The sequence below is a fragment of the Peromyscus californicus genome, unplaced genomic scaffold (assembly GCF_007827085.1).
Source record: "Peromyscus californicus insignis strain IS unplaced genomic scaffold, ASM782708v3 Scaffold_3__1_contigs__length_106647218, whole genome shotgun sequence".
NCBI lineage: Eukaryota > Metazoa > Chordata > Mammalia > Rodentia > Cricetidae > Peromyscus > Peromyscus californicus.
This window is the reverse complement of record NW_026294551.1, coordinates 93555989-93577809: the sequence shown is the minus strand read 5'-3', so window position 1 is coordinate 93577809 and position 21821 is coordinate 93555989. Positions and strand designations below refer to the sequence as shown.

General features: G+C 45.3%; 1 protein-coding gene across 1 annotated transcript in view; it reads left to right on the top strand.

The window, feature by feature from the left end:
- The window catches only part of Dock2 (dedicator of cytokinesis 2), a 419530-nt gene that overhangs the window by 60795 nt on the left and 336914 nt on the right, over positions 1-21821 (top strand). Inside the window, exons 7-14 of the mRNA XM_052759023.1 lie at positions 2268-2403; positions 4739-4893; positions 9378-9459; positions 13889-14024; positions 15441-15516; positions 16311-16387; positions 16878-17003; positions 18116-18240. Of these exons, the coding sequence (XP_052614983.1) occupies positions 2268-2403; positions 4739-4893; positions 9378-9459; positions 13889-14024; positions 15441-15516; positions 16311-16387; positions 16878-17003; positions 18116-18240 (913 nt within the window). The remainder of the gene's footprint in view (positions 1-2267; positions 2404-4738; positions 4894-9377; positions 9460-13888; positions 14025-15440; positions 15517-16310; positions 16388-16877; positions 17004-18115; positions 18241-21821) is intronic.

The following is a 21821-nucleotide window of genomic DNA, read 5'->3' as shown; positions in this document are numbered from 1 at the left end:
CTGGTTAACAAGTGGCCATGAGAAACTCAGAGCAACGGTCAGGGAAATGGGTGATGAATGCAGACAAGTTAGGAAGGAGCCTTGAGGGCCTCGTAGAGCAGCCTGGATTTGTTCAGTGTGTAATAGTGAGCTTGGCAAAATCTAGTATAGATTTCCTTTATGCTCTTTCTTTTAAAAATATTTATGGGGTGGGGGAGGGTTTCCTGTCGTACCCCTCCTCAGATCTGTAGTATTACTTTCTTGAACAGAAGAGAGCAATGGGGCTCCCTCCTGAGGAGACCACATCAAAACATCCTGTTCCCCAAAATGAATAAATGCTGATTCAGTACAGAGGTGTCCACTTGAAAGACACCCTCTGCTGCTCCCAGGTTCTAAGAGAGAATGACAGTGGACAAGCTCTTCCATATCCAAGCAACGGGAAAACCTCAAATGACTTCTCAAAGTCCCAAGACAGCTGGACCTGGGAGGATGTTTTATTCATTCACTTCAGAACTGAATCCACTTTGATCAATTTTGAGGGGAAGAGCTAGAGAGATCTGGAGGCTAAATTATGTATCGGCTCTGCTCCATCTTTTCTGAGGTCACATGAGCCTCTGCTCAGCATTAGCTGAGTGCATTTATCCCCCTTGGCATCGCTGTCTGGGCAGCATGGCCATGCAATGTTATGAGTCATATCTAGCTGGGAGTTAATTTCCTAATGAATGTCCAAATGGGTGATCCTTGGCTCTCTCCTGTTTGTATTTGGATGAGATGCAAGGTGTACCTCCAATTCTGGTGCTTAAATAAGAGTGAAGACGTAATCTCCTTCGTTTGCCCTTGATGTCCTTCTGAAGTCTGGTATGTTGTGATGGGACCTAGCAAGATGACTGTTGGCCTTCTCTGAACCTCCAGCTCTTCTGACCTTTCTTCTGAGCATGGATGATTGACACTCTCTAACCAGGGTCAAGGGCAAGAGGAGCTTCAAGTTACAACCTGCCAACTGCCTCCTCCTCCGGGCCAATCCACACACTGCTCCCAGGAGCAGAAAAGTTTACAGCAGAGGGTCGGAGAGCAGGCGGGGGGCTGGGTTAGCTTGTATCAACACTGTGATTTCGAGAAAACTAACCAGCTCCCTCTTTCAAATCTGGAAAATGGGACTACTAACAGAACCTGCTTTTCAGGGTTGTGGGGGGTGGTGAGTGTACCACGGCTGAAGATAGTTGATGCTTGTGACTTTCCTGTCAGTGCTGTTGGTGTCTCCGATGACAGGCAGAGTGACGGGTGCTGTTGACACAGATCAATACCAAAGAAGTGAAAGCCTGTGGCCTGAAGCCAAGCAGCTGAAGAGCAGGCAGTGGGTAGCAATCACTGTATCTCAGATTGTTTGACCCCCACAACCATTTTCACTTATTTGTTGAATGATATAGGAATACCTCCTCCGTGTGTATGTGTGTGTGTGTGTGTGTGTGTGTGTGTGTGTGTGTGTGTGTGTGTGTGTAGTAAAACATTAAACAATCTGAGATACTGTAAATGCTTCCTTTGACTTCTCCAGGTCTCCCAGCCCCAGGCACTCTGCTTTTTTCCTGGGTAACCCATATCTGTGGTTAGGTCCTTTTTGCATCTAGATCTTTGTTCATAGCTATTCTTATACACACAACTAGGACACACATCTGACTAGGTTTGTCATTGTTCTGTTTTCTCTGGCTTGATTTATTTCACATAAAATACACTATTTTTCCACGTTTTATTTTGTTCATGGAGATATTTCACTAGACATGCCAAAACTACATACTATTTTTGTGTGTGAATGCTTTCATGTACGCAGATGCACATGTGTGTGCAGATGCAGACAGAGGCGAGAGGACAACCTGAAGTGTCCTTCTTCAAGCTCCATCCACCGATTCTCATTTATTTGTGTTATACAGGGTCTTTCACTGGCCGAGAACTCACCAAGTTGACTGGGCTGGCCAGCCAGTGAGCACTAGGGATCTGCTTGTTTCTCCAGCGCTGGGATTACAAGCATCTGCCACTATACCTGCTTTTGTTCTGTGGCTTCAGAGACTCTAACTCAGGTCCCCTTGCTTGGAAAGAGCATTTTCCTGACTGAGCCATCTCACCAGCCCCCAAACGATACACTTTCAAACTCCACTCCCTAGTTTTCCATTACTGATCAGTTTACTTAGCCATTTCCCTTTTCCTAGAGGTTTTAGCTTTTAATCAACCCTTTGCTGCAGAAGACACCCTAAAGGCCTCTACAGTGAGTGTTACCTCCGGTTCTTGCCTTACAGAATCCTTGAGCTCGATCTGATTGTCAGAGATGAAGATGGAAACATACTGGACCCTGATAACACCAGCATCATCAGCTTGTTCCATGCTCATGAGGAGGCTACTGAAAAGATCACAGAGCGCATCAAAGAAGAGATGGTGAGCTTCGTTCTGGAGGCTTTGGCCAAGCAAAGCTGGCATTTAGCACATCCTAAACTTAAAATATAATAGGCCAATGGACTGCACTGTGTCATTCAAAGGGCCACCTGTCCTACAACCTGAGATGATCAGTAATAATGCAGGCTTTATTAAGTTTGTGTACTTAGATCTGTAAGTCATCAGGCATGCATCTCACAAGTAGTTAAATGCCAGGCATGTTTCCCAATCCCGGAGCTTTTAGGTTCTAGAGTAAAGAAGAGAAGAAAGATAGCAAAATGTAAATTAATTAGTTAAAAATTAATTGCAGCTAATGATAAAATACAATAAAGTAGACACTGTGAGTCAGGGGTTGCTCTTAAAGGTTTGGGCAGGAAAGGTCTCTTGGAGGAGTGAAGGAATAATGTGGAAGCCACCAGTACTGAGGGGATCTGGTGGCCAGGCAGAGGAAATAGCAGGTGCTCCAGGCAGAGGAAATAGCAGGTGCTCCAGGCAGAGGAAATAGCAGGTGCTCCAGGCAGAGGAAACAGCAGGTGCTCCGGGCAGGGGAAATAGCAGGTGCTCCAGGCAGAGGAAATAGCAGGTGCTCCGGGAAGAGGAAGCAGCAGGTGCTCCAGGCAGGGGAAATAGCAGTTGCTCCAGGCAGGGGAAATAGCAGGTGCTCCAGGAAGAGGAAGCAGCAGGTGCTCCAGGCAGGGGAAACAACAAATGCAAAGGCACTGAGGAAAGGTGGAATTCTGAAGTCCAGTGTGGGCAGGCACGGTCAGCTGTGTGGAGTGAACTGAATTGCAGAGGTGGGCAGCAGAGTCTGGCTCCAGAGCAGCCTGGGGGATTGTGGGAAAGAGCTCAGATGTCAGTCTAAGTAGCATGGCAAGCCAGCAAAAGACTTCAAGGAAGATTAAGTCTGATTTACATTTAAAAATGGTCACTTTAGCTGCCGTGTATTTTTATCTTAATTAAAACTTTGTTTTTAAGAAACCTGTAAATAAAAACATCATGCACCAAAATCAATTATTCATGAATAAGTGCATAAAAATAGATCTGATAGTGAAAACGAAGAATCTAATGTGGAGCTCTGTGGTCTTGGAATGGTGGTTCTAACTGTATAGTTCATTAAGATGTACAGACTTAAAAAAAAAGATGTATAGACTTTGGCTCTGGCTAATCGCTGTGAGTTATTGGAAAGCAACTGCATTTTGGTGGCGTTGCTATCATGTAGTAAAAACCACTCTCTCTGAGCGTCACTTAGTGGATGTTAGTAATACATGGTGGTGGATATTCCACTCAACAGTTAGCATATAGACAGTGCTACCACCTTCCTGACAAACTTCTTCACACACCTTCCTCATCCCTAAGTCCAGCAACCCCTAATTTGTACTCTTTTTCTGACTCTTCTAGAGTTTCCAAGTAGAATATCCAGTGTTATTTCTCTTGGACATTTCTGACTTAGCACATCGCTTTGGGAATTCGTTTTAGTATGCATACTAATAAACATTTTGGTTCTTTTCAGTGCTGAGCCAGGCTATTGCTGACCTAATGTTGATGTGTTTATCACTGGTCATGCTGACGGTCTACATCACTGTCTGATTGTAGGGTGTTCGGGTAGTTGCCCATGTGCAACTGGCATAACACTGCTAAGAGCATTGTCTTAGTGTTTCTGTTGCTGTGGTTAAACCTCATGACCAAAAGCATCTTGAGGAAAGGGTTTACTTCATCTTGCAACTCACAGGACACACACCATCACTAAAGGGAGTCAGGGCTGGCACTCAAGGGAGGAACAGGAGCAGAGGCCATGGAGGAACGCTGCTTACTATCCTGCTCCTCATAGCTTGCTCAGCCTGCTTTCTTATTCAACTCAGGACTACCTGCCCAGGCATGCCACTGCCCACAGTGGGCTGTGCCCTCTTCTCTCAGTTAGCAATCAAGAACATTCTTGACACACACACTTGCCTGTGGGCTAATGCCATGGAGGGATTTTCTCAGTTGAGAGTCTTCCTTTCCAAGTGAATTTAGCTTGTGTCAAGTTGACATGAAATTAGCCAAAACACAAGCACTTACAAACATCATATGTTTTCTTTATGGCTTGTGCTTTTTATGCCACTAACTTCATGGGAAATTATGGGTCAGTGGTGACATCTCCCAAGATAGGAAGATGAAAGCAGGATCAAAGTGACAACCCTCAGATTGCAGACACTTGTGGTGGTTGAACTGGCTGGATGTTCAACTATTCAGGCTTAAGTGGAGGGGCTCCTCATACTCTGCACAGCGTTCTGTTGTTTTAAGTAGTACTGGGATAACTTGTTTATCTTCCTTTCTTCTTCTTCTTTCTATGCTTCAGTCAAAAGACCAGCCCGATTATGGGATGTATTCTCGGATCTCCTCATCTCCCACCCACAGCCTCTACGTCTTTGTGAGAAACTTCGTGTGCAGAATTGGGGAGGATGCTGAGCTCTTCATGTCCCTCTATGACCCCAACAAGCAAAGGGTCATAAGGTCAGTGTGTTCAGTGTGTCCTGGCTTCTCTCCTATGGGAAGTTGGATTTGGCAGTGCACAGAAGATCTTTTCTTCCCACCATTCTTTGTGGAGTAATTCCTGCCAGAAAAGAAACTGAGCATTCAATGAAGGTGTGGGAGAACTCCTTTGGAGGGTGTGGGAGTTGGATGGAAGTGCTATTTGCCCCCAGATTTCTTTTCTCAGTGGGTTTATGGTTATGATAATGTGTTTTGGTTACAAAAAATTACAAGATTCAGATAAATAGCAATGGGCAGAACAAAAGTACCTGTCCTTAAAATGTGAGCGGAGAAATGAATGGTGAAAAATCTCAACCCTCCATAAAAGCTCATATCCCTCTTCTTCTGTCTGATTTTCCTCAACCCCAGTGAGGCTGCTAAACAGTCTTACCCCAGAGCCTGCTGCTTGCAAACTGTGAGCATTGACCTCTCTGGGCCATTACTTTCAGGCTTTAATGAGAAAAAGCACAGGTGAATATGGGCACAGCATACCAATGGGCTATCATCATGGCTCTGTACCATTGACTGCTCTTGGGAATGGAGGAAGTGAAGGAATTTCTGGGTGCCTCAGCTCAAGGAGGGGAAATCCCTTTGGGAATCTTGAAGAAGATTGTCACCCCTGGCTCCATCCGCCTCCCCTGGGCTTGTGGCTCAGTCAATCCTTGCTGTGAGGTGATCCTTATCTGTTTCTATGCAGTGGGAGTTTTGGAGCAATAGTCCCTGTTTGATATATTAACATGGAGCTGGATTATGCTCTTTCCATGTTTATGGGAAAAATGACATTTTCCTAGTTCAATGTTGAGGTGGTTAGACGAAGTCACAGGCAGTGCCTAGTGAATAGTGGTGCTTTAGTTAACAGTGGTTCTAAACTGTTAACCACAGAGATGGTGAAACGTGGCAGGGATGTTCAGCTAGGATGACTGCACTGGCCGAGGTCTGTATTCAGTCTCATTTGATCCTAGAGTGAAATTTGGGTAAGAAGGTGAAACTTGAAGAGGTCAGAAAACATGCCCAAAGCCACACATGTTTATAAATGACAGAGCTGAAGCTTATACCCATGCCCACCTTACTTCAAAGACAAGTTATATTCCATTTAATTTTGCCTCCCAGGTATGAGTTGTACCATATATTTTATGGTTACCACCAGAGTTTCCGCTCCACTCCTGTGGAAAGCTAGACTTTATCATACATCTAAGTCCCTATCATTCACCTGGCTCAGTTTTAGTGGATGTGATGCTAGAATTAGATACGTGATCACATCCACTAGATACTAGAAATAAACTAGTTCCTGCTCCTTTAGGGCCCTTGAGTCGTGTGTCACCGGCTCCTTGCTATCTCCTAAAAATTGCGTTGGAGGCACCGGTGAAAAAGGGTCTTGACAGCATTGTTAGGACCCCCGTGTCCCTTAGATATGTGACAACTTGCGTCTGCTTTGGTGAGGGTGCCTGGCCCCCCTGGCCCACTCAATGATGGATGGGCTCAGCCAGCTTTGTGGAGGGAGGCCATAGATCATAGGGAGGGCCGCTTTGCCCCCTGATGTATCACCCTGGATGATATGCTCTATGGGATGTGTCTGAGTGATGCCTTTGAGAGTGCCTGGGACACAGGGCAGCCCTTAGGAAGAGCAGAAAGGGGGGTGGGGGCAAAAGCACCAAGATCATGAAAATGCAGAACAGGTGAAAACAAAGCCCAGAAGAGAGGCCTGGAACACCCTAGTGTTAGTCTGACTTGGCCTAGACGCTCTTTCTCAAAGTGAAATCTCCATTCCTACCCACTCTACCCACTCTTAACCTGCTGTCTCAATCAGAAGTTAAGGCATCCTCTATGGGGGCTCAGATGTGGCCTGGAGACAACTTGTCTGGTACTGATCTTCCCATGTCAGGACCACTTGTGGCCAGGTTCCCAGGATCCCCAAAGAGATCTGGTTGGAAATTGAAAATACAATTTTGTAGGACAAAAACTCAGTGGCCCGGGCATGAGGCCAGTCCTGAGCTTCTGTCCCCTAGAGTTTAAGAGGATGGGACAATCCTTCCTCCTCACCTGTGTCAGTGGCTCAACCCTTAAGATTCTATCATCAGCTCTTCTTGAGCAAGAATGGATGGGAGCAGTTCAGCCCTCTAAATTGCTTTTCTTATTTATGATTACATTTCTCTCCGAAGGAAATTGCTGGTGCCTGCTGTTTAGATGTAGCAGGCTGGTCAGAAAGGGGATGGCTACATGTGATGAAAGGTACTGGACTGAACCCAGGTACTTCAATAAGAGCAATCCATAAATAACCAAGGGGAATCATTTAAATTTTTTTGACAGAGCCTCCTTGGATAGTTTGCTATCAATCCCACTGAAAATTTTAGCTCTTACAAAAAAAAAATGAAATTGTATACCTAGTTTGATTGTGTTTTGACTATTGGTTGATTGAAGGCTGGACCCCATGTGCTCTAGGTTCCACGTCCTTCTCTAGTTTTGTTCCAGCTACTCTGGTTAACATTGTGAGTAAGTCTGGCTGGCTGGAGTAGGCTTGTCGTATCAGCTATCCTGGAGACTGAGGCAAAGGGATTGTGAGTTCAAGGCCACTCGGGGAAACTTAGCAAGACCTAATTAACAACAACAACAGGACCGAGGGTATAGCTCTGTAGCTGAGCACTTATCGGGCATGCACAAGCCCATGGCTTCAATACCCACTGTTTTCAAAATAAGCAAAAACAAAAACAATAACCTAACAATAAAACTCCAAACAAACTAGTACCATTCTGAGTTGAAGGAAGGTGTGTGTGTGTGTGTGTGTGTGTGTGTGTGTGTGTGTGTGTGTGTGTGAGAGAGAGAGAGAGAGAGAGAGAGAGAGAGAGAGAGAGAATCTAAGTAAGGCAGTTTTCTTTCACTTGATTGAATTCTTTTATGCTGCCTACTGGATTGAATTTAGCTATATTATTTTAATTTTCTTAATTCAAATTAGTGGGCATTTATTTGGCACCAACTGTATGCTTCTGGATGGCATAGAACATCTAATGACTCAACTCAGCAAAGTGTTCTATGCTTCTAAGTAACATTAGTACTAACCCCTCCTCAGTCTTTCTGGCCTGGTGGACCAGGTAGTCCTCACCACACAGGGTGTATGTGGTTGATGGCAAATGATGATGCCTGAGTCTTGTGGGATCTCTGAGTGATGGGTTGTCACCATTCCCTCATATAATTCTTCACTGAATTTCCATCACTTTAGAGTTTTCTTCAAAGTTTGTTTTATTTTACATGTATGTGTGTGCCTATTTGTTTCTTTGGGGTTTTGTTGTTGTTGTTTTGTTTTGTTTTATTTTTTCAAGACAAGGTATGAAATGTAATGGTCCTGGCTGTCTTGGAACTTACTCTGTAGACCAGGCTGGCCTCGAACTCACTGAGATCCGCCTGCTTCTGCCTCCCAAGTGCTGGGATTAAAGGCATGTGCCACCACTGCCTGGCATGTGTGTGCCTATTTGTATGCATACCACGTTCGTGAAGATGCCTGCAGAGTCCAGATGAGGGTGTCAGATACCCTGGAACTGGAGTTACATGCCAATGTGAGCTTCTGCATGTGGGTGCTGAGAACCAAACCTGGGTCCTTTTCAAGAACAGCAAGTACTCATAAACCCTGATCCAGCCCCCTCCATTAGTTTTAAGATAGAGTCAAAATCCCAAATGATCTACAAGGCCCATTTACTCTGGTTCTCTTTATATTTTTTCCCATACAATTTAACTCATAAAGCTTTCTTAGACTCTTCCTATGACTTTTGCATACAACTTTACCTCACCTGAAACCTTTTCTAGTCCATGCTCAATGTGATTACATGTGTTTTCCTTAGCAAAGATGTCTCTAACCACCCAGACTAGGGCAAGACTTTTCAATGTGCATTCTTATAACATCTTGAATGTTACAGCACACTTGCATATCATTATTATGTGGTTGGCAAATAACACTAGAATAGTTTATTTAAATGTATCAAAGGTAACAACTGTACAGTCCATCACAGTAAGATGTTCTATCAGAATGTAGAAACAGTTGTACATTCAAAGGATAACTTCAAAAATCCAAATCCCAGCTCAGTCTCAGAGAGAGAACAGACTGGAAAGGGAGAAGTGCTCTTGGTGTTGTTGAGTGCTGTTGAGTCTGCTAAAATATTTTCCTTTCTCATCTCTGACTTTGTCAATAACCTCTACAGAGTATGCAGCTGCTCGGCAAAAATGTTAGGCAGCTGTGCCAGAAAGTTCTTAGTAGTTGGGGAGGAAAGGTGTGCATAGATACACATATGTTCATAATTCTTCCCTCGCTTAATGTCTGTCTCCCAACATAACTGATCCTTCAGAGGAAAAGATCTTCCTCAAACACTGCCCCGTCTCCAGTAGCCACTAGACTACGGTGCTGAAAACGTAGCTGATGCTCATGCGTGTCTTTGAATGGATGCCCCACCTGTAACAGGCTGCTACTCTTCCTCCCACAGTGAGAACTACCTGGTACGATGGGGCAGCAAAGGATTCCCAAAGGAGATTGAGATGCTCAATAACCTGAAGGTGGTCTTCACGGTGAGTGTGCATTCTCTGTTCACTCACGGTGAGTGTGCATTCTCTGTTCACTGTGCTCTACACACCCAATGATCTGGCCTTGGGAAAGCGGCTGGTTGGGCATTGATCAGGATGGAGCAGAGGCCCCATGCAGAGGTGTGTTCTGGCTTTATATAGGGATTCATTGCTCATGGAGTCATCGTGTGTCCTGAAGATGTCACTAGGAAGATGGGTCTTCTCCTTTGCTCTTTCCCCTCCCTATCTTTCTCACCCCCTTACACACTGACAACACAGTGCCGTGTAAGCAAGCGTGGCTCCCTGATCAGCAATGGCTAGGTGACCAGGGCACAGAAGCTGCTATTTTTGATTTTCTAGTTAATTCACAGTAAATCTAATTTTCTTTCTTCGGTTCAGGCCTTTATGAGAACACTTCTAAAATACATCAGGAAAAAAAATTAGGATCTTTCAAGAACATTGGCTACCTTAGTCAGTTGGACATTCTGAATATCATTAAGCCACAGGTAGCTAAGGATCTGGCAAGTCCTTCGGACCATCCTTCCAAATACTAATACTTAATAAACGTGACTTATATGTAGAAGGATAAAATCAATTGTTATTTGGATGGGTTATTTCTATCTGCATGTACACCTTTATGCCAGAAGAGGGCATCAGATCTCATTATAGATGGTTGTGAGCCACCCTGTGGTTGCTGGGAATTGAACTCAGGACCTCTGGAAGAGGAGCCAGTGCTCTTAACCTCTGAGCCATCTCTCCAGCCTGGATGGGTTATTTCTGAGAGTGAACTTGACCCTTTAGCTCTGAGTAGTGAACAGAATGAGACAAGGGTTATAATTTCAAGCAGAGACCTCTCTGTCCTGTCCATTCTTCACTAAGGATGCAAGCACTGTGTGCAAGCTCCTTTGGGGAGAATGCTACATGCCTCTCTGCTCAGTTGCCTGCATTAGACAGGGAAATTACGGAGGAGGAGCTGGGATGGGTTTTGGCATTGACCAAACCGATGAGTTGGATCCAGAAGTGACCGACACGCTAGATTAAGCTACCTTGCTCTACAATAATTTTCCTGTTACAGCCCATTAAGTGCAGTGTCTTGTGTTACATTGTGATTAGATTGGGGTATAGTTGATTTATTTTGTTTGTTATTTCCTGAAAAAATAGGCCAGAGGCATGGAGTGGGATCATAGGTCCTAATTGCTTAGACAGAGTTTTCTTGGCATATACAAATGTGCTTCAATCTTGTATATCTGTACTAGTTAGAAGGAGGAGCCTATTTATTTGCTTGATAAATAGGAGAGTCCCACAGGGCTCCGTGATTAAACCAGGAGACATATGTTTCATGAGATGGGGGAGGACAGGGAATCAATCAGTGCTTTGCTGTGCAGAGGACCAATCCGTGATATGAGCTTGAAGGAAAGGGCATGGGCAAGTTTGTGGCACACAGGATTAGTGAGAATGGAAGTCTGGCATCACAGAATTCTGTGGTGCCACACCTCTGCTCCGCAGAACAAGTGAACTTGAGACCTTCAGTTGATTGGTTGGACAGACTGATGCTTCCCTCGCTTGAGATGACTGACAGCTTCATTTGGGAATCTGAAAGGTCATGGTGCTCTTGTGTTTTGTATGGATTCAAGAGCCACATGTAAGCTCAGGGCCTGCTGCTAGGGTACAGCAGCCAGCACGCTGATAGCCTCTGCTCTCAGGTCCACTGGTGGGGGTCCTGAAATAATCATAAATTATTAATAATAATTGACATCAAATTAATTCATTTTTTATTAGTTTTATTAAAAAACCCTTATACTTTGGTCTTACAAAATTCCAACATTTGGGGGTAGGGGAAGTTGAACAATAGAACTTAGAATAAGCATTGTCTGCTGCAATTACCAGGTCATCAGCATGCCTTTCCCTTCCCAGTCCTCTTTCCTCTGCTTCAGACTGCAGGAAAGTAGATTTTTAAAATTAATTAATGAATTAACACAAAATAAAGTTTACTAACATAAAATAAATAAACAAATGAGCAAATACACAGCAGCAACGTCAGAAAGCAATCCAAATCCAAAGGCAATCAAAGCAGGGTGACATGATGCTGTATGACTGCGAGCCACTTCCAACTGGGTGTCATAGTGATGTTTACTTAAGACGGACAGCGCTATGACCTGGCAGCTGTGGCACTAATTGGCCTTCTTTCTCTACTCTCTGGGTGCTTGCTCTCTCTGGTCTCCTATTTGGGGTCAGGGTTGTGGCTCCTTGGGCCTGAGAAGCTGGTGTATGGTTCTGGCTGGCTGATGGCTGATGTCTCCTCCATCTGCTTCCTGAGAATTTCCCCTCCTTGGCCTGCAGTAGGAAAATGGGGTGTATCATGAGGCCTCCTACACTCTAACTCAGTCTGAAGCTTCGGGAGAGAGGACTGAGGAGGGAAAGGCATGCTGATGCACCTGTTGTTATAGTGAGCGATGCTTATTTTAAGTTCTATTGTTTGGTTTGTAGACAGCACCTTTCTTCCTTTTTCCTGGTTGTGTGTGCATGGATGCATGTGAGCGTGTGTGTGTGTGTGTGTGTGTGTGTGTGTGTGTGTGTGTGTGTGTATGTGTGTGTGTACGTGTGTGTGTGTGTGTCTCCTAGTCTCCTCTGCTTGTGAAAACAGATATCACAGTGGATTAACCCACTCTAATGACCCTGTTTTAACCACCTTATCTCTTCAAAGGCTGATTTCTAAATGTAGTCATGCTCTGAGGTACTGAGGTCAGGACTTCAGAGCAGGAATTGTGTGTTGGCAGAAACCTTTCTGGTGTCAAGGCCCCAGAGGCTCCTAAATGTCTCACAGAGACACAAGTCTAAATATTTCAAAAATATAAAAAAGAAAATCTTGACATAGGGGAGAAGTAATTAAGAATGGAGTGTATTATAAATGGCTGAGGACAGAGATGTTAAGGATGGAGAGAACTTGATCATACAGAGGAATAAGAGGCAGGCATTTAGGGTGAAGGTGTGTTTAAAAGGAAAGATCCAGAGAGAGAGAGAGAGAGAGAGAGAGAGAGAGAATTGTATATCTCCAGAGCAATAAAGCAATCTTGGTGGATAAAAATAGAGAGAATAGTGAGGAATCAGCTGGTGAGGACAGCTGGCTGTATTATGTCTAGCCCTTTCATGTCAACTTGGAAAGATGAGCACTAATGGGCAGGAAACAGGGAGCTGTTGAAGTTGTTGGGGGATGAGACATTTAAAAAAAATAATCAGCATGGCTTCCAAAGATGAGTACCCAGGAGGTTCTAGAGAGGAATGGTTGGAGGAGCCCTGCTGGGTGCAGGTGCAGCAGGCTTTCTCAGGTTACCCTTGTTCTTCTGCCTCTCTTTCTCCCTGCCCATCGGGGTGACCCCAGGGATGGAGGAGCCGTTGTCCACTCTGCCAGCTGGTGAAAGGAGGCTTCCTTAGTGACTGGGGTTTCAGGAACAATCTAGAAGATAGGTGCTTGAATCTGTGGGGAAGTAGAGTACAGTTTGGAGCAGAATTCCTCCTTTTGTAGGAAAACTCAGATTTTGTTATGAACCTTAACGTTCATGGCCCATGGATGTTATGGAAGGGAACCTCATTCACTGAAGTCAACTGAGGAGGTTCATACCTTCATAGCAACATTGAGACCAGTGTTTGACCAGTTATACATCGTAGCTTAGCCAAATCAGCACATGAAATTTAACCGGCCAGGTTCCTTTTAGGGAGATGTGGTCCATGTCAGGGCCTTGTCTTATACCCAGAGACTCTCTCCTCTGCATTCCCTTCTTCTCATACCACTCACAGTGAGAGACTGGGGCTGGCTGCTCTGCCTGGGCCCTGGCTCTGATGTGAGCTGGTAGCTTGTTCCCTGTGCATATATGCTCACAAGAGAATTAGCCCAGAGGGTAAGCTGCTCCCCAGCAAGAGTAGGCCCAGGGTTGACTGTCTAAGCCAACATAATAGCATGCACATCTTGCTGCTTCTGCCCTAGCTCAGCCTAGCTGGCAGGGAGCCCCATGAAGATAGGACATCTAAATACACTGCAGTAGAATGCTGAGATGCTCAGGGCATGCCTCTGTGATGCAGCTTCAGTTACTAATTTTGATCTCAGGGTCACCAAGGACCAAAGTCATGATCCAGAGGAAGTGTTCTTATAAGGGGAAGGGGGATGCAAAAATAGCATCATCTTAGAGGTACTTGAGAGAACTGCCAGGGGTCAGATGAGATGATGCAGGATGGAATCTTGAGAATCCTGCCACTCAGGGTCTCGACTGGGTCCTTATCTGTCCAAAGGTTGTGGTGACTTCAGTTTTTACCTTTCCTAAGACTAATGGTGACATTACAGTGGTAAACACACTCCTTAGAAATGGCCACTGCTTTGTTCCTATTTTACTTGTTTTTATTAAACACGTGATTGTAACTGTTTTCTTTCCTGTCCTTACAGGATCTTGGAAACAAAGACCTCAACAGGGATAAGATTTACTTAATTTGCCAAATAGTCCGAATCGGGAAGATGGATCTTAAGGATACTAATACCAAGAAGTGCACTCAGGGGCTGAGGAGGCCCTTTGGGGTGGCAGGTGATGACTGATGCCGGCAGTTAAATTTTATTGTAGCACACGTTTTATATGGCTGAATTTAAAAGATTATTTCTACACCTCCACCCCTGCAAAATCTGGGCCGAGCAGCCTTTAATAACTACATTTGTGGCGGCTAACTGAAGTCACTGGTGACTGAGTCCAGATTTATGATAAGCTCAGCGAATAATGTGGTCCTAAAGGTCTGGCTCAGAGCACCCAGGAGCGCGGCACAGTCTGAGCAGTTGGCGCCTCAGCTCCCTAGCGCTTGTGAAAAAGGAAGAACAATACGGTCTGGATCTAATTATGGGGAGCAAATCATTTTGAAAAAAAAAATATCCAGGATAGGAAATGCAGTTACGCGGAGTGAGTCATGCCATCCATCTGAATTCCAGATGAGAACGGACATTCAGTGAGGGAGGGCACCGCAGGGTCCTTGTGCGCTGCCTGCCGGGAGCCACCCAGCTCCACCTTTCCCTTGGCGCTAGCTGTGGGCACGCCCGAAGCTTCATCATCCCTGCCCTACTTTTGTGGTTTATGTGCTATTTGGCTGTTAGTGGAAGGCACTATTATTTACCTAATATATTTTCTTTTATAATTAACCCACTTTAATTCAACTAAAGTATATTTTTCTCAAAAGACAATTTAAATACCTATGACATGGCAATTGGATATACCGGTATTTTTCTTATTATTAAAAAATAAATTTAGGGGGCTGGAGGGATGACTCAGCAGTTAAGAGTGCCTGCTGCTGTTCTTCCAGAGGACCAGAGTTCAATTCCCAGCACCTACATCTGACAGCTCAAAATCACCTATAACTCCAGCTCCAGGGTAACTGATGCCTTCAGTAGACCTTTGCATACACTCCTAAACACACGAACATTCACACACAGATACATACATATGAATAAATACTAAAACAAATATTTCAAAATAATAAAATAAAATATAAGTTTTAAATCATGAGCCCTTTCCAATTCCTGCATCTCATCCATTTGTCACCTTGGGAGACTCTTCTTTCTGCCGTCACATGTCCCCTGGCTTTCCAGCCATCCTAGATACACTTGTCTATTAGCTATGAAGTCAGTTGGCAAGGCCCAAGGGTTCAACAATTCTGCGCATGTGCCATGAGCATGAGCATGGGCATGAACAGAAGGTATTTCACTGGATGCTCAGATCCTACAGAGAGTTCCTGCCCATGGGTTTTGTGGGTACAGAAGAGATTCAGTATATACATACAACAAGAGCCTTGCTGCTCAACTCTGTTGCCACTGAGCTAACCATTTCCTCTGCCCTCTGCTACACCCTGGGTCCCTCCCTCCAATGCTTCCTCCCTTCTCTCCTGTAGTATATTGTAACCCACCCCTCTTATCACCTCTGCCTGACTTAACCACTAGTTCACTTCCTTTGTCTTTGTAGTTATGGACATCACTGACATCATCAAGGGTAAAGCAGAGAGTGATGAAGAAAAGCAGCATTTTATTCCTTTTCACCCGTAAGTCATTCCTGGGTCTCTCCAAGCTGCCCAGCCCAGGCTCTCTGCAGCCCTGGGTGAGCTGGTTCCTGACCCTTAGTAAGGGATTAGGCAGGCAGGGCCTCCCTAGAGAGAGAGAGCATCCTGACATGCTACCGATCCAGGGACTTTATTGCAGCCCTGGGAAGAGTGCCAGGAATAGGGGTGAAGTGGTGACAAGGTCAATGTGACCTGCTTTCCTGGAGCTTATGTTTCAGATGGGCAATTAAGCAGATAATCAACCAAAGCTTAAGTCTTTAATTATAAGTGTAACAGGGGCCACAGAGCTGTGAAGGAGCAGCCTGTTGGGAGCCCCTTCATAGAAGCCACACATATATCTGTGACAGGAGAGGCAGGGACGACAAAGAAGGTAATTATCTTTTCCCTGCTTGAAAATGACTCCACGTTGAGAGCAATGTCAAGATTAAGCAACCCCAAAGATCTCCAGGTAACCCGGCCAGTGACTCTAGTCAAGGCAAGTGATTAGGTCCTTGGAACAACTGAGTTCTTGTCACCTTCCAGAGAAGACATTCATGTCAAAGACTCGGGAATCTTTTCTGTCACGCGAATGCCTGCGACTTGTGGCATTCATTGGTTTTCCTCAAGTTTCAGAGCTATGCTGTTTGAGAAGAGGGCATTGTGTTCTCTGAGCTGACACAGGCAGGCTGACTTTGCCCCTAAGTACCACTGGGGAGCTCCCTATGGCAATGTGGGACACGAGATGGAAACCCCATGGGAGTACTGCATGAACATTTGTGCTCTCTTTTCCTTTCTAGGGTCTCAGCTGAGAACGATTTCCTTCATAGCCTTCTGGGCAAAGTCACAGCTTCCAAGGGAGACAGTGGAGGACAAGGTATGGCATCATCATGCAGAGTACAAGTATGCTGAGCTCACTGCAGCCCGGGGCCTCTGATACATCAGTAAATGGATCCAAGTCCTGGATCCAGACAATACACTGGGAGACCTAAGAGCATGTGGTCTATAGCAATACAGACCACTCACTGAAGTATGGGGCGGGCGTTTCCTTCATGCCTAACGAAGAAAGGAGCTGCTTGCTCCTGTGTGTCAGGCACTTTAAGTTACACATTTTATTTCATCCTTCCCCAAATCTGTGAGACAGACGGCTGGTATCCTATGTGCTTTAAGATGGGGGTAATTATCAGGGGCTGACGTGGCTGTAACCAACTGTGTTAACTGTGCAGCCCCAGGGGGCTGGATTGCTGCATCTGTGAGTGTCTCTGTTATTTTGGTAGTCTCCTACAGGAGGCATGGGAGAGAGGTAGTGAGAGGATAGAGAGAGCGCTGTAGAGATGTGAGTGCTCATGGCGAGTGTTCCCTTCCAGGCCTGTGGGTGACCATGAAGATGCTGGTGGGTGACATCATTCAGATCCGCAAAGACTATCCACACTTGGTGGACAGGACCACTGTGGTGGCCCGGAAGCTGGGCTTCCCAGAGATCATCATGCCAGGTGGGACAGAGCTGCAGTGACCTTCCTCAGGGGCAGGGGCAGTAGCAGGGGTGAGGAGTCTAGCTTGTGTAATTCATTATCTTCTTCTCGAGAGTCCACTTTATTTCATCCTGCCTGAACAAAACCACACAAAACAACTTTTTCAGATACTTCTCGGCATTCTTGAAGTAAACACAAACATGGAAGTACATAGACATATACTCCCCTCCCAGTCACACTTTACAGACATGAGCTGTAGTTAACAGGCGTTTCATGGAGCTATACAACTTGCTTTGTCATTCAGTAACTCAGCATGGATGGTATCTTTGTTTTACTATACACAGAGCAATCCTGTTCTATCTGGGGATGGGGTGCTGTCACTCTCTTGAATTTTAGCAACATGGTCAAACAGCAGAGAAGGTGTTCAGTGGTTCAGAGTCCCCTCAAGTCTTTCTGTGCAGCTCTAACCAGTACTATTAATACATTCAAGCTGTGCACGCAGGTTTTCAAAAGGGAGACCCTATGATGACAGTCTTCCGATATGCCCCTCTGGACAGCCTCATTCTTAGGCTTCAACTTGCATCACCCTCTCTGACTCATCTGTTTGTCTCCTGTAGTTGAAGGTGGTCCAGGGTGGGGCTGGTCCTGTGATTTACTCAGAGCAGCTCTACTCGAGATCTCTCCCAATTTCTACTTTACACTTCCTTCCTGGAAATCCTGTGCTTCTTGCCCTTCCCCTTGGGCTCTGTGGTACACGGGAAATCACTGAACCTTACTTTGGTGCAACAAAAAGGTGTATGGATACACAACACTCTGGTTGTGGGCCAAGATCCTTTCACTTGGAGCTTTCCTTCACTTCCCAGAAGGTGTCACTAGAGGATGGAAATTAAACGATTTTAACGGCGACAACATGGCCAATTTGGACCACCCTACCTCCTCGCTTTCTACTGCTGGTTTTTCTAGTATTCCTACTCTTGCTGCTTACTTCTCCATCCCTCCTGCCAGGTTAAAAAATGCCCTTTCTAAACTGCCCTGATTTTAATTTTATTGATGGTCCTTCTTCCTTCTCCTCCCCTCAACCTCTGTGGTTAGCCGGTGTCAGACTCTAACTCTTGTCTTCTCTCCGTCCTCAGGGGATGTCAGGAATGACATCTACATCACTCTCTTACAAGGTGACTTTGACAAGTACAACAAGACTACACAGCGGAACGTGGAAGTGATTATGTGTGTGTGCACAGAAGATGGCAAAGTACTACCTGTAAGGGACTCCGTGACAGGACCCGGGCTGGGGGACTGATCATCAACATCTGCTTTCTAAAGGATCAGAACTTTAGGGAAGATGATGAGTCACATGATCCATCAACACCTTGTAGATTGCTTAGCACAGTGTCCTATGGTCTAACAAGACCTCATGTTTCTCAGTCTTTCACCTAAGCATTCTTCAATATATACTTCTCCATTCTCCTTCCCCAGTGTGTGTGTGTGTGTGTGTGTGTGTGTGTGTGTGTGTGTGTGTGTGTGTGAGCGAGCGTGCGCGTGCACTCTCATGCTTGTTTATAGGTTATCTTTTTGCAGTTAAAATGATTTCACTGAAACCCGAGCTAGTTTATTCAGGCAAAATCCATGGTAAAGATCAATACAGAGCCCTGGGCTGGTGTGGAGGCTCAGAATGTCTTCAAAGCAGACATTCTCAGCACTTAATCCAACTCCCCAGCGCTCAGCCAGAAATTTGGGTGGAAAGTCTGACTCGCAAATTGGTCTCCAGAGGGTTAGCAGCATGCGTTCAAGAAGGCAAAGCACATGGTTATATTTACAGAGCATATGTCCTGTACGGTCTCTGTCATGTGTGTTTATATCTATTTGCTTATGTTTCCTTGAAGGGTGTCGGCAGCTGTGTCCAGTGTGTGGGAGGGTTTTGCTTCTGAATTCTTCCTCTCAGAACGCTTAGCTGAAAATGAGATCAGCTCTCAGCAGAAGTTACAGCGTGGGCAAACATCCCTCCTAGGCCACTTATAGGGAATCAGACAGCAAAGGAAGAAGGGGTGTGTAGATAGATGGGTGAGCCACCAGTCCTAGCCCTGGGGTCTGGAGCTCAGGCCTGGTACTGGCACCTTCTGCCCAAGTATGGCTAGCAGCACCGTGAGGATAATAGTCTCTGTGTCAGGCTGGGTAGTGGCAGGATGCCCATTATCACCTCAGGTCTACAAAGGGAGAACAGAAACTCCTGTGGAGGAAAACGGGCCTTAGGTCCCACAGTTCACAGTGGCAAGGATGGGAATGGACCCCAGCCTCCTCATTACAGTGCCTAGACATTCAGAAGAGTCTCCAACTTAATTCCAATTTCAAATCGAAGCTTCTAGCTGCTTCAACAAAAACCCTGGGAAGGCTCAGTATCAGTTTTAAATGTAAAGAAGGTTTTGCAACTGTCCTTTTGTTCTTAAAATCGCCCCAGTTAATTAATATCTGCCTGAGAAAACCACTAGCATCTGCTTCATCGCTCCTTTGTTGGATACTAACACTTTTCTGAAAAATAAAACAAGTGAGACACACTTGGCTTGAAAGAACACAAAGGAAGATGGGAGGGTCTTATCTGGAAGGACAATTTGCATTTTGTGAACGTGTAGATCCTTGCCTTGAAGTTAATTTTGCCCAGCTACCTGTCCAGAGACCTTTTAAACCTCAGCCTCATTGTTAAGATACTGGTATCACTTGCCTTCCATACTGGCAAAGGACCAACAGAAGGGACAGCTCACGGGTAAACCGACATCTTGCCTGGTGTCTGATCTATTCTTCTGTGTATCCTTGTCACTCTTTAAGCCAGACCTGGGGTGACAGACACACTTACTGCAGACAAGCGTGTGGGAATCCGGAGGCTGAAGAGAAAGGGTAACCGTGTGGCATGCTGATAATTTGCAGTTTCATATATTAGTGTAGTTCTGGGGGAGTTCAGTTGACTGACTATTGAAAATTGCCGAGGAAGCCCGTGGGAGGCTTTTCTTTCCCTATTTGCAGAAATGAATATTACTGCCTAATTAAGTGTCATGCAGCACATTCAAATGGCCCTGAGCTGTATTGGTGGGTTCCTGTGGAAATGGTCCCTCTGAAAATGGCTACTTCTCTCCAGCCATTTTGACAGAACAGACCCAGTAGCAAGTAGCAAGCATACCCCAGCCCCCATTTGGGATCTCAAGGACCTTGCTTTGGTGGGGTTATAGCAGAAAAGCTAATGGGATGGTGAGTTCTAGGGTCAGAAATCCAGGGTCCAAATGCCCAGTATCCATCCTATTATCCCTATGATCTTACATAGCTTCTTTTATCCTTAAAAACAGGAGATACAATCTCTTCTTGTGGTGCTGCAAGTTAAACAGGAGAGTAGATACAAGAAATGGTACACACCCGATACCAGGTAACAGGAGAGCAGGATGCAGAGATGGCTGATCATGGGTGAAGGAAACTTTAATAGGTAACCCAGCCTGAAGATAGTTTCCAGAAATGCTGCCAGGCCAAGCAGGTAGAGGCAAGGGACAATGTGACAAGATGATGAAAACCATGACTGTGGACCAGGCAGCCAGGCTGAAAGCCCAGAACATGCTGCATTAGCAAAAGGACCTTGGATTGATTCTGCACCCGAGAGTCTAGAGCAGCCCCGAATGGGGCCAGGGATGGCACCTTACTCCTGTCAATATCAGATGAGGTCATCTACATAATAGGTATCCATTACTTTGGTCATTATTATCAGGAAGGCATTGTGAGTACCAGCCATGATTCCACCTGTGGGTGTTAATTGGCATTTTCCCACTGTGTGGCCTTGTCAGCTTACAGCACACTCTTTCTCAAATCTAGGGTCCAACCCTCATGATTCCTGCAAAGAATACTGAGCATGTGTTAGGACCCTGGATTCTCCTGATGAGAAACCACTTTTCAAGGTCAGGCCTGCATTAAAGCCTCCAGGCTTCCTGATGCCCACTCAGATTTCCAATTGAAGTTGTTGACACTGGCTGGAGGCTCTTATGATTAGTTGAGGGCCATGGGAAGGGCAATATGAAGAATAAAATCTTACTGAGACATATGCACTTATGTATCATCCCTAAAAATGGGCTCAGTGCCTAGTTGGAGTGCTTTCTTTCTTTAAGAAAATTTAAAAAATTATTCATTGAGATTTTCATACAGGAATACAATGTGGTTTGATTAAATCTACTACATCTATCTCCCCTCAACTCCTAGATGTCCTTCATCACATCATCCTCTAAACTTTATGCACGTCTTATGTTTCTAACCACAGAGTTCATTTGATGCTACAGGGCCATCCATTGGAGCATAGGCAACCTATCTGGTTCAGCATCCTTGAAGAAATGCTCTCTCCCAGTAGCTATCACTTGGCAAAGCTCTTTAGCAAGGGGTGGGCTCTGTGAGTCCTCCCTAGGGTGCTCCCTTGACACCTGCGATATTCACTTTCTCTGAAGTGTGGAGGTTGAGACAAGGACAGTCTCCACCATTCTCAGAATAGCAGTGAGACCTTTTTCTCTGCCATTAGGACATAAAGAGTCACGAGCAAGAGAGTTTTGTGATATCCAGTTGTCATCTATGAGGCAGTTTCTATTTCACCAGAGAAATATCTATGTTTTCGGATTTTATAGGCTACATGAGAGTCACTGAGGCTACAGAAACTGTGAGCCCGTAAATGTCACCAGGATAAATCTCTCCAGGCTGGAAGGCACGCCAACTGTGAAAGAGGGGACACTGTACGGGGGGTAGTGGGCCTGGGGTGTTGTTCCAGCTCTGCCACTCAGAGCCTCAGTTTACCTAGCTGTGGAATGGTTATAACAGAAGAGGTCATCA